We start from the raw sequence: 13,006 nt of genomic DNA on the forward strand, positions 1-13,006 counted from the left end.
TATTTGCAAGCTCAAATCTTGGCCCTCTTCTCCAATGCTACAAGAGTTGAAGAGGCAGCAGATAGGCTGGAAGTGAAAGCAGAACTAGGGCTTTTATACCCTGGGGACTGAGATCAGTGATGTAAGACTTACTCACACTTCCCACTGTGCTTTTTATGCATTGCCCATGATTTAAAGCCCCATGCCTGAGCGCTCTTTTAAAAAACAAAACAAAACTCTGGACCTTTCCTTGGGAAAAATCAGTCTTTAAAGCTGAATTGAAGCAAATGGCAATCCATTTGTGGATATGCTACGCCGGTACCAAATAGGCAGCTTATTTCAATTGCCACAGGAGAAGGCACGTGCACTTTGGGATCTTGCAACCATGCTTTCTAGACAGGCAGAAATGTGGACAAGCCCCTACTGGGGCCACATAGTTAGAGTGCTGGATGGCAAAGTCCTAGGTTCAATCCCTGCCATTTCCAGGTAGGGCAGAGGGGAGGGAGGGAGAGAGAGAGAGAGAGAGAGAGAGAGAGACCTGCCAGACACACCCTGGAGGGTCACAGTGAGTCAGTGCAGACAATGGCCCAGTGTTCTGACTTCATACATGTCAGCTTCCTATTTTACTAATTCTTTTTCCTTTTTTAAATTTTTTATTGGAATTTTATTTACAACATAACATAAACCCCCCATCCAATACACAAATCCACCCTCATTAAACATGAACATAACATACAATGAGCATAACATACAACAATACAAACAATCAAATAAAAGACTTCCTTTATCCTGTATCTGGCCTCCTTATTTACTTCTTATAAACTGTTTCCTTTATGAATAATTATTAAGATTTTTCTAACTATAACTTAAATATCCATATGGTTATTTTTGTAATTTGTGTGTAATTTGGTATTTGTGTGTGTGTGTTTTTCTTGTTGTATAAATAAAAAACTTTTTTTAAAAATAACTTAAATATCCACAAAGTCAGTTGTTCTGCTCTGCGGTCACCCTCCAGTTCTGATTGCTTTGCTTTGCTTTATTCTCTGGTCTGATTGCTCATCAGGCTTGAAGCCTACCTGGTGCTGTGACCCTGCCTCCTGGTTGCCCTTGGTCACGATAATGCTTGGGTCCTTTCCACAGCTAGTTGACCCTTGCATAAAATTCAGGTGTGTTGGATATATAAGGCTGTCTGCATCGGGAAAGGGATAAAAACACTATTTACAGTTCTACTTCGAGAGGGTTAGTCTGTTCTAGCAAAGTAACAGTGCAGAGTCTTAAAACGTTTATTATGACAGGAGAAGCTAATGTGGTACCCTCTAGATCCTGTTCGACTACAGCTTCCATAATCTCTGACCATATGCTATCCTGTCTAGGACTGATGAGAGTTGCAGTCCAACAGCATCTGGAAGGCCTACTGTTGTATTATTGCATGAGATTGACTGGAGCCCACTTCATCAGAACATTGCACAATCATTCCTGTTGCAATTTGTGGCTGATTGTTTTTACAAACTTGACAAATGCTTCTGCTTTTCTCATTTTCTTGCATAATCAATGAGTTCCCTCATTGCTGCTAGCACAGTGGAATGTGGCAGACACACTGGTAGAGAGAGACTACTGGAAGATTTGGAAAGCTACTCCGGACACATCAAAGTGGTAAGATTATTAATCTAAGCATTGTGCCCAGTGGGACCTACTCATTAGTAACCTGTTTTCCCCAACCTTCCCCAAATGTTATGGACCACAGTTTCCATCACCCCTAGCCAGCACAGTTGGGGAAGGCTGCCCAAGGAAGTGTTCAGATTGTATGATTCAGTTTGTCTGAATTGGTCTGAGGGCACATGATGCTTCCATTTGGTGCAGCTAAGAAGGTCTAGGTCTGGACAGTGTTTGGATGGGTAACAACTGGGAACTCTATAGTCACTACCTTGATTCCCATGTTGGAAGAAAGGTGGGATATATATTCAGGACATAGCTTCCAAATTTGTTTCTCCTTTATCTTCATTTGCTGTTTGCCCTGCTCACCTATGATAGTGCCATCCCATAGTGTGTTGTGATCTTTCCTCTGTTTGTGAGATTAGCCAAGAGAATAACAGGTTTCCATACTGTCCATGCATATTTTTCATAGTTAGTATTGCTCTGATGTATTATAATTCACATTTACAGATTATGCAGTTCTCAGCTCTCTCAGCATCATGCCTAGGAGGTAAATCAACCTATTGCGGCATATATATCATGCTAGCAATTGAGGTGGGGGTGGTTCTGAATGATTGCGGTCTATTTTTTGTCATTTACAGTTGTGCCTTCTCTGCAAACAACCAGAACTTGCTGGAACTCACTTCTGGCACTTCTCAGGTGAGCGCTATTGCCATTATAAGGGAACAAGGAAGGTGTTTGTGGTAAGTTCCAGCACCTCTTTTTCTAGAAAAACAGCACTGAGTAGTTGTAAGTACCATAGTACTTCTCATCACAAAAAGGCGAAGGAATCTTTGCAATGGAAAATGTGGGATAGCAACCAAATAAGATGCACACAAACAGCCCATTTGCAAGCGCCCCATGACTAGGAATGTTGACATTCCTTCACCTGACCTCCAGGGGCATCTAATAGTGAACCTTGAGAACCTTGGTTCTCAAACTTAATCCGTTCCGGAAGTCTGTTCCAAAACAAAAGCTTTCTAAAGCCAAGGCATGCTTTCCCATAGAAAGTAATGCAAAATGGATTAATCCATTCCAGACTTTTAAAAACAACTCCTAAAACAGCAATTTAACATGAATTTTATGATCTAATGAGACCATTAATCCATAAAATGAAAACAATAATCAATGTACTATATTATAAAATAAATAAGACAGTCTTGTAGATGATAAAAATCAAAATTACTTTTTTTTTCTTACCTGCTCTGATGACAGTCATTGTTTGGATGGGGGGCTTTTATCTATTTCCACGCACAATTAATCAATCAGTAGCTGAACTGGGTTCCACACAGTCACAAAAACAAATTAACCGACAAAGCCTCAAAAACAAAAATGCAAAATAAATAGCAAAAACAAAAGTGCCAAACTTAATCCGTTCCGGAAGTCAGTTTGACATCAGAAATATTCGAAAACCAAGGTGCAACTTCTGATTGGTGAAGGTGCCCCAGAAACAATAGCTGAAATCCACATTGGATATTTGACTTCCAAAAAACATTTGAAAACCAGAACACTTACTTCCGGGTTTTTGGCATTTGAAAACCAAGGTGTTTGAGTACCAAGGCATTTGAAAACCAAGGTACCACTGTAATAATAATAATGATGATCATGATGATAATACTTCTGTAATTTATCCCTCATCTATCGGACTGGGTTGCCCCAGCCACTCTGGGCAGCTTCCAAAATATATAAAAACATAATAAAACATAAACACTTAAAAAACTTCCCTATACAGGGCTGCCTTTAGTTGTCTTCCAAAAATTGTATAGTTACTTATCTCCTTGGCTTGGGGGCAGGGCCGTAGCTAGGGGGTGGTGAGTTGGGGTCTCGCCAGCAGCGTAGGTGATGAGGGAGGTGCAAAATTGGCTAAAAACCTGTCCATAAATATAAATATTGGTTATTGCTTGATAAGAAATGGTTTTAAATAGATGGTGAATTGAATAGGTGGAAGGGGGAGTTAGAGGAGTGGCGGAAAGAAGAGCTAATTTGTCCGTGGCTAGAGGGGCATAATCTGGACGGTTCTGCCAGGGGTACAAGATCACCTAGCTACGGCTCTGCTTGGGGGGGGGGGTCACGTATCTCCATACCCTCCAACACTTCTGTGATGAAAATAGGGACATCCTAAGGAAAAGCAGGACATCCAGGAATCAAATCAGAAACCAGGATGGCTTCTGTAAATCCAGGACTGTCCCTGGAAAATGAGACACTTGGTGGGTCTGATAAGGCTCAGTAGTGCTGTATGTGTGTTCATGCTCAAGAATAAGTCCCAGTATCCTCTGTAGTACCCAGAGATCCCATAGCAGGCATGAATGTGGAAGAGTTCCCCAAATGTAGATAGTTTGGTGGTGGGAGAATGCTCTGTTGTAAGTTTAGGAACTTAGGAAAAGGTTTGTAAGTTTAGGGACTTAGGGGGGGGGGGAGATGATGAAATATTTGATTACTATTAACTATAATTTGACCACACACTTCCTTTAGGATCCCAGGGCAACAAATAGATAGGCAGTTAAAATCTTGAAGGGATACAAAATAGTATCAGAAAAACAAATTAAAATACATAATTCACAGTACAGACAAGGAATAACATGTCATCAGCCGTTTTCACCCTTCCCCAAAGATCCAGATAAACAAGTAGGCCTTTAGCTGTCAGTGGAATGATATTTGTGCAGGGAAACTAACTCTTAGGAGAAGATCCATAGGGTTCCACAGTGGAGAAAACCCTATTCCCATGTTTTCATTTTGACAAAGCCTCTTGGTTGGAGATTTCAAGTAGGACTAAGACATCTGTAAACATTTTGATGAAATGCATGCCTACACATTAGTCCCACTTGAAATCTCCCACAAGCAAACTTTCTTCATGCCCCTAAAGGTGAAGAGAGAGGAATGTAAAATTCCCTGTTATGCAGATGAGCAGTGTTGCTCCGTGCCAGGGAGGGAGAAAGCTCTCGGTTGCTTCTCGCAAACTATCAAGTAAGGGCTCATCCATGGCCACACTTTCTAGGCATGGGTCTGAGCAGTTTTCTGTTTGCCCCACCGCTTTCCCTGGGAAAACCCACCCTTTAGCACCGAATTGGAGCGAACATCAATTCGTGGAAAACCCATTGGATGTTTGCTCCGATTCAGCAATGAAGACCAGGTTTCACTGGGAGAAAGGTGGTTGGGATAAGCCTGGATGAGCCCTAAATTGAAGAAGGGAAGTGGGCAGCTGCTGCAGCTGCTACTCTTTTTTGCTACCTTCCCTCCCCACTTGCTCGTGGGCCCTCTCTTTCTCAGAAGAAGATGGCAATGGGATAGTGAAAGTGGGAACTGCCACCGCTGATAGTATTCATTCTGAGCCTGTATTTGCCCACCAGGCCTCTCTTTCTGATGGAAAGGGCGGACACATGGCAAGTGATGGCAAGGGACAGTGATGGCAGGAAAGATCAACAGGTTCTGATTCACAATGGGCCCCCTGCTGGGCTCTTGGCATTTGTCTTAGCACACAATGCGTTTAGATAGACTTCCCCAATTTATTCATTGTTATTCGGCTATTTATTTCAGTTTCTATCCCACCCATTCCCAAGCTGAGCCAGCATGAGCCAGTTAAAGCAAAATACTCATGATGAGAGTGAAATATCCAATTAAATTAAATTACCCCATTCAGCCCGATTAACTGGCTTTCAAGTGTCAGCTCAGAGAGAGATATTTTACATTTCTTGCGGAAAACTATTTTGAATTAGATGTTGATGGAAAATTAGAAGAAGAGAATAGCACAAAGGGAATAGCACCTCACTTTGCCCCAATGTATTGGGGCTGGAAGATCACTATAGAATGTCATACCCCATTGCCTGTCTTGGAGCTCAGAGAATGAATTGATGGAGTGGTCCTTCCTGGGGAAAAATGACTGCAGAAAGCTAGTAAATAGCATGATGAAATTGCCCGTTTTCCAGTGGACTTTGCTTGTGGAGAGATTGTGGGGTAGAGTAACTGAACATGTGTCTATGGATAAATGGAGATGGTCATTTACTAAATGGCAACTTGCAGTGATGTGATGGTGCATTGCCACTTGGTAAGATGCCTGAATGATGGCAGATCATTTCATCACACCTGATGTGTAGAGAAAATCACCCTCTGCAGCAGACTGGCTCACCTATACAGCTGCAAAGAAAACATTTTAAATGTGCTGCAAAGTGCAATAAACAAATGTGACACTAGATGGTAATAGTGAGCCATGCCAAATTCAATGTATTTTTCAAAACGTTTTTTTTTAAAAAAAATGTATTTTCACAGCTTTTTTTTATGTGTGTAGATTCCACCTGAGAGAAAGAGTCACAACTGAAATTGTCAATGGATTTTGTCAGGGAACTGCCATCGGCAGCACCGGAGGTGCCAAGGCTCTCTGAGGTAAAGGGAGACGTAACACCTGAAGAAGGAACCAGTAGGGGGCGAACAGGAATGTCAAGGGAAGGAGAGTCGGAGGAATGGCTCAGAGATGCTTCCAGTGAAAATAGTGGGGATGTCTCAGAACCTCCTATAGGGACACCCGTTCTTCGCCGGAAACTGTCACGTAGAGAGGCCAGAAGACGTGTTTCCGTTAAGGAGCTTTTATGTTGGAAACGTTTCCGAAAGCAACCACTTTCGGATTCTGCTAGCGACTGACGCAGCCATGCTGGAGGGGCTCCGTCACAGGCAGAGGTTTGAGAAGCTGTTCAAACTCTGAGGGATTGCAATTTACACACAAGCAGCTCTTCATCCCATCACAGCAATCCGAAAGTCATCGACAGCTAGCTTGTGCCAGGGAGAGGCATCATGAGCGAACCAGCAGGAACCGGAGGGGCAGCTGGAGGAGGTCCAAGCCTGGAGGAAAGGTATAGGACGTTGGAAATCCAGCTTGCCTTGCAGACGGCGAGGCTGGAAGAAAGGAGGGCTCAGGATGCAGAGAGGGGGAGGGAGAAAGCCACCCCACTCAACAGAAAGATGCCAGGATTGGTGCAGAAATTTGGGGGGGACCCCAGGAACTACCATGCCTTTAGGACAGAGATGCAATATGCTCTCAATCTGCAATTTGATGACTTCCCTGATGAGGAATCGCGAGTGGCTTTTGTAATTAGCCATCTCGAATCAGGGGCGAAGGACTGGGTTAGACCCTTGATGGCAGCAAATAATGAGATCCTAAAGGACGCGATGAAGTTTTTTCGTGCCATGGACCTGATGTTTTCCAGTGACATTGAGCAGGGAGGGGTGCGAAGGCAGTTAATGGCTTGCAAACAGGGAAACAGGACTGTCCGTGAGTACTGGACTGAGTTCACTATGTTGATTCATCGATTGGGGTGGGACTTGTCTTCTGAGCCCATTCAAATGCTTTTCGAAGAAGGTCTGTCTTCGTCCTTGAAAGATGAACTTTCCCGGAACCCCAGAGCAGAGTCTATGGACCAGCTGACTAAAGCCGCGCTAGCCATAGGAGCGCGCCAGGAAGCGAGGGCTTTGGAGAAGCGGGAGGGGAAAGGAGAACGTTGGAGGGAGCTCCGCATTCCAGACATTCCAGAGCAGCCTTTCCCGCCGGCAGAGCCGATGGAAGTGGGAACAGCGCGTGCGCGCACAGTTTCAAACATCGGTGAAGGGCGGAAGAAGGAGGGAAAGGGCGGGAAGAAATGCTATCTCTGCCAACAGCCAGGACACTTTGCCAGAGTCTGTCCACGGAGAAAGGAATGGCAAGGCATGGCAGGAGCTGTTGGGGGAGAGGAGGAGGAAAGCACAGAGCAAGTAAAAGCCAACGCCTGGCTGCCGTCGGGGCACAGCAGCCAGGCTCAAAAGCAGTGAGAGTGCCCGCACCAGAACCTCCCAGACCTGCTCTAGTGATAGAGGTGTTGCTAGAGCTGCCAAACGGACACCCCCTACAGATCAAGGCCCTGCTGGATTCAGGCAGCTCCTGTAATTTCATGAGTAAGGAGTTCGCAGCTGAGCACCAGATACAAACCCTCCCCTTAAGTAAACCCCTGCAGGTAACCACGATTGACGGCAGACAGTTGTTGGGAGGAGAAGTGAACCAACAGACAGTCCCCATGATAATGAGGGTGGCAAGACACACCGAGAGGATAGCGTTTAATGTGGCCACATTGGGAGGAGCTCCCATAATTTTGGGGATGAGCTGGCTGGCACTACACGATCCTCTAGTGGGCTGGCACCAGAGGGTGGTCTCCTTTGGGTCAGCGCATTGCCTGGAACACTGCAAGCAGGGGAAGGATCCAGGGGGAGCCAAGCTCACCTTAGCTGGGATGGAGGTAATGAAGCAAGGGGAGGTGCCTCCGCAATATGCAGATCTGAGCAACGTATTTAGCGAAAGGGAAGCGGACAAACTGCCGCCGCATAGACCCTTTGACTGTCAAATCAACCTACTCCCTGGGGCTCAACTCCCAGTGGGCAAGCTGTACGCCATGTCAGACAGGGAGATGCAGGAGCTGAGGGAGTTCATTGACAAAAACCTGAAGAGGGGTTTCATCAGAGAGTCCCGAGCGGTGGGGGGCAGCCCAGTGTTTTTTGTGGACAAAAAAAACACAGATAAGCCGAGACTTGTAGTGGATTTCAGGGCCCTAAACGCCGTGTCGGAACCCCTGGCCTTTCCTATGCCCCGAATTGATGACATTCTGACCAGGGTGAGGAAGGGGAAGATTTTTACAAAACTGGACCTGCGGGGGGCGTATAATCTGATACGAATAAGGAAGGGGGATGAATGGAAGACCACCATGTTCACCCCTTTGGGAGCATTTGAATACCTCGTAATGCCCTTCGGTCTCCAAGCCGGCTCCGCATGTTTTCAAAGTTTTATCAACCACGTCCTGGGGCCATTGCTCTACAAGAATTGTGTGGCCTTTTTGGATGACGTGTTGGTGTATTCGGAAAATGAAGAGCAGCATGTGAGGGACGTGAGAGAAGTGTTGGGGCGGCTGCAAGCCAATCAGCTGTGGGTGAAGCTGGAGAAGTGCCAGTTTCATGCCAAGGAGGTGGAATTCCTGGGGTACCGCTTGTCAGACAAAGGATTGGCCATGGATCCAGGCAAGGTCCAGGCAGTGCTGGAATGGAAGACACCGAAGACCAAGAAGGATGTGCAAAGGTTCCTGGGGTTTGGGAACTTTTATCGGAAGTTCATCAAGAATTTTGCACACTTGACGGCGCCCATCACCGACTGCCTCAGTAGCAAGAAGAAATTTGTTTGGACGGCGGAGGCGGAGAGAGCTTTTGAAGAACTGAAAAGGGCTTTCGCTTCGGAAGAACAACTTCTGCATGTGGACCTACAGAAGCCTATGAGAGTGGAGACAGACGCGTCAGACAGAGCGGTGGGGGCTGTGCTTCTTCAGCCGGGAAGAAATACGTCGGAGTGGAGACCGTGTGCCTTTTTCTCGAGGAAGCTGAATAAGTCCGAGCGGAACTACACGGTGTATGACAGGGAACTACTTGCCATTCACGAAGCGTTCCGGAGGTGGAGACATTTATTGATTGGGGCACAACACAAGGTGCAAGTGTGCACCGACCACAAGAATTTGGAGTATTGGAGAACAGCTCGAGTACTCAACCAACGACAAGTGAGATGGGCACAGGAATTTTCCAAATTCCACTTCGAGATTTGTTATGTACCAGGCCCAGAGAACGTCAGGGCGGACGCTCTCTCACGCAAACCAGAGTACTTGGAAGGGGAGGGGGCAAGCGAAGAAAGACATGTCATTCCTGAGGACCGCTGGGTGTGTGGGGCGGCGCTGGTGGGGAGACGAGAGCTGGTAGAAGAAACGGAAACTGACGAATATGCCCAAAATAAGCTCAGAGGCCTCAGGGGAGAGGGTGAGAGCCCGGAGGGTTTTGAAGAAAGAAATGGGGCATTGTATTACAAAGGGGCACTGTATATACCAGAAGGTGAATTGAGAGGGAGGGTACTCAAGCAGTTGCATGATAGTCCCACGGCGGGACATTTTGGACAACACAAGACCATGTGGATGGTCACCAGGGAGTTTTGGTGGCCCAAGGTGAGGGAAGATGTAAAGGAGTATGTAAGAGGGTGTGACCAATGCCAGAGGGCCAAGGGGGAAAGAAGGGCGCCGGCAGGGTTATTGGAACCACTACCCACGCCAGAACGGCCTTGGGAGGCGGTATCAATAGATTTTATGACGGATCTGCCCAAATCCAAAGGGAAGACGGCCATCATGGTAGTAGTGGACCTGTTAACTAAGATGTGCCACTTTGTAGCATGTTCACATGCAGTCACAGCGGAAGAAACAGCGAAGTTGTTTGTAGAACACATCTTCCGGCTGCATGGCGCCCCCTTGAGGGTTGTCTCGGACCGCGGGAAACAATTTACTTCCAGGTTCTGGAGGAAGCTCATGAGCTTGCTGCACGTGGAGGTCAATTTTTCGACGGCCCGGCATCCTGAAACCAACGGGCAGGCGGAAAGAGCAAATGGCATCCTCCAACAATATCTGAGGTGTTATGTCAATGACAGAGGGAATGATTGGGTCGAAAAGCTGGCGCTGGCAGAATTTGCCTACAACAATGCGGAGCATGTGTCCACAGGGATGAGTCCCTTTTTGGCCAATTACGGGTGTCACCCCAGGGCATTCCCGGGGGAGGGAGGCGAGAGATGGAGCGTCCCAGCGGCCGAACATTTTGTAGAAGAGATGGAAGCGATCCATCGTCAGCTTCAGCTCAACTTAGAAAGGGCCAAGGCTCAATATAAGAAGCAGGCAGACAAGAACAGGAGGGAAGGTGAAACCATAAGGGTGGGGGATCAGGTGTGGTTGTCCACCCAAGGGTTGCCGTTCAAAGGGGGTTGTAAGAAATTAAGACCCAAGAGATTGGGACCCTTTGAGGTCATTCAGCAGGTCAACCCAGTGGCTTTCAAACTCCGGTTACCCAACCACATGAAATTGCATCCAGTGTTCCACAGGTCATTACTGTCACCGTACAAGGGGGGAGGTGAAGGGGAGCACACCAGGGGACCAGTCTTGGAAGAGAGGGAGAGCAGTAACCATGTAGCGGAAATCCTCGATTCCAGGTGGAAGGGCAATCAGGTGGAGTATTTAGTGGCGTGGGAAGGGGAACCGGAGTCAGAAAACACTTGGGTGACAGCAGAGGAGGTCAATGACGAGGTTTTAACAGAAACGTTCCACCAAAGATTCCCGAGGAAACCACAGCCGGCAGCAAGGTTTAGGAGGGAGTATTTCGGCACCACAGACGAGGAAGAGGAACTGGAAGGATTCGCGGAGTCGGAGTTAGAAGAAGGAACGGACTCAGACGACGAGGAGTACCGAGAGACTAGGAACCGCAACAAGTGGAGAAAGGTGTTCGAAACCTCAGACGATGAGGAAGGTTCCTTCCGGGGTTTTACCCCCTCCCAAACTGTAGGGGAGGAGACGGGAGAGGGTGAAGGGGACCCTGGAGGGGAGGTGGATGTCAGGGAACTGCCATCGGCAGCACCGGAGGTGCCAAGGCTCTCTGAGGTAAAGGGAGACGTAACACCTGAAGAAGGAACCAGTAGGGGGCGAACAGGAATGTCAAGGGAAGGAGAGTCGGAGGAATGGCTCAGAGATGCTTCCAGTGAAAATAGTGGGGATGTCTCAGAACCTCCTATAGGGACACCCGTTCTTCGCCGGAAACTGTCACGTAGAGAGGCCAGAAGACGTGTTTCCGTTAAGGAGCTTTTATGTTGGAAACGTTTCCAAAAGCAACCACTTTCGGATTCTGCTAGCGACTGACGCAGCCATGCTGGAGGGGCTCCGTCACAGGCAGAGGTTTGAGAAGCTGTTCAAACTCTGAGGGATTGCAATTTACACACAAGCAGCTCTTCATCCCATCACAGATTTGCTCTAGTCTTCTTTCAGATATCAACAGGGAGCTGGACTTCAAAGCAAAAGATTATACTAACCCAGGAAGCAGCCTTATACTGAGCCAGAGCAATGCTCCAACCAGCTCAAAACCCATGTCTGAGCACTGTTGTTCTTTCTTGCCCAGAGCTTTCCCCTGAATCAGAGCAAATGTCAATTGTGGGCACAGACAGTACTGAAAACGGGATCACGTGTGCTAGAATTGATGGTTTGATCATTTACTTTAACTCTGCATTCCAGAAACTTATAAATTCCAATGACACACCAGTCAGGATAACGAACCCCTATACCGCAGCTGCAATTTTAATTACTTCCATTCTCATTAACACAACAAATAATTTACAATCCTACAGGTGAAGCCTTCAGACTCTCTCTTTGTTCTTCTTGTGTGTGGTTATTTTTCTGTACATGATGTTTCTTCCAATGAGACGGAAACATGGAAGGGGCCTAAAGAAGCCAGGGTGGCTATCTAAAGAACTTTTAACTGAGTTAAGATTAAAAAAGGATTCTGAACCGAACTAGTCAATGTCTAGAATAGATCAAATCTGGATTTCAACTGAACTTACTCCAAGAACCCAACAAATTGAGATTCAACCGAAGGTGATTTCAGATCACAATCCAATAAAATTTGAATTAAAAGGATATGAAGAAAGAACCTTCAGATGGAGGATGAATGACTACCTGCTGGACGATCAAGAAGTTATGGAAAAAGCACAGAAGAAATTGACGGAATATTTTGTGTACAATTGTAACAAAGGAACAAAAATAAATGTTGTTTGGGATGCAAGTAAAGCAGTAATGAGAGGATTTTTTATTCAACAGAATTTAATTAAGAATAAAAATAAGGAGAAAGGCAAGAAAGAAATTCTGAAACAAATAATGGACAACGAACAGAAACTAATCAAGCATCCGAACAATAAAAAGGCAAGAGAAAACATTAAAATATTACAAAGCCAATTTGCAATGATAATAAACAAAGAGGTAGAATGGAACGTAAAAAGATTGAGACAAAACAACTTTGAGCATGCAAATAAATCTGGCAAATGGTTAGCCTGGCAAATTAAAAAAAGGAAAGAACAAAGTACAATAAACAAAATTATGGTTGAAGGAGAAGAGACAGTCAACCCGAAAGAGATTAGAAAAGGTTTCTTGGACTATTATAGAGGATTATATAAAAAGAAAGAAAGAAACAACCTGAGAAAAATTGAGAGATATCTAAAAGATAAAAAGGTGCAAAAAATCCCGACTGAGAAAAAACAGTGGCTAAATACCCCAATTGAAACTGAGGAAATAAAGGAAGCTATTAAAGATCTGAAAAGGGGGAAAGCTCCAGGGCCAGATGGATTCACCGCAGGATATTATAAAGAAATGAAGTCTATTGTACTAACGCCGTTGAAAGAAGTCATGAATAACATCTTAAAAGAAAGAGACATCCCAGAAACTTGGAAAGAAGCATTTATTACATTTCTACCAAAACAGGACTCAGATTTAAC

The 13,006-nt window shown here is 45.7% G+C and overlaps 1 protein-coding gene across 1 annotated transcript in view; it reads left to right on the top strand.

The window, feature by feature from the left end:
- Nucleotides 1-1,550: 1,550 nt before the first annotated feature.
- The window catches only part of LOC310684376 (sialic acid-binding Ig-like lectin 13), a 29,168-nt gene continuing 17,712 nt past the window's right edge, over nucleotides 1,551-13,006 (top strand). Inside the window, exons 1-3 of the mRNA XM_083455442.1 lie at nucleotides 1,551-1,632; nucleotides 2,143-2,182; nucleotides 2,274-2,331. Of these exons, the coding sequence (XP_083311568.1) occupies nucleotides 2,146-2,182; nucleotides 2,274-2,331 (95 nt within the window). The 5' untranslated portion in view covers nucleotides 1,551-1,632; nucleotides 2,143-2,145. The remainder of the gene's footprint in view (nucleotides 1,633-2,142; nucleotides 2,183-2,273; nucleotides 2,332-13,006) is intronic.

Source organism: Podarcis tiliguerta, assembly GCF_965153285.1.
Source record: "Podarcis tiliguerta genome assembly, chromosome: 8".
Lineage (NCBI taxonomy): Eukaryota > Metazoa > Chordata > Lepidosauria > Squamata > Lacertidae > Podarcis > Podarcis tiliguerta.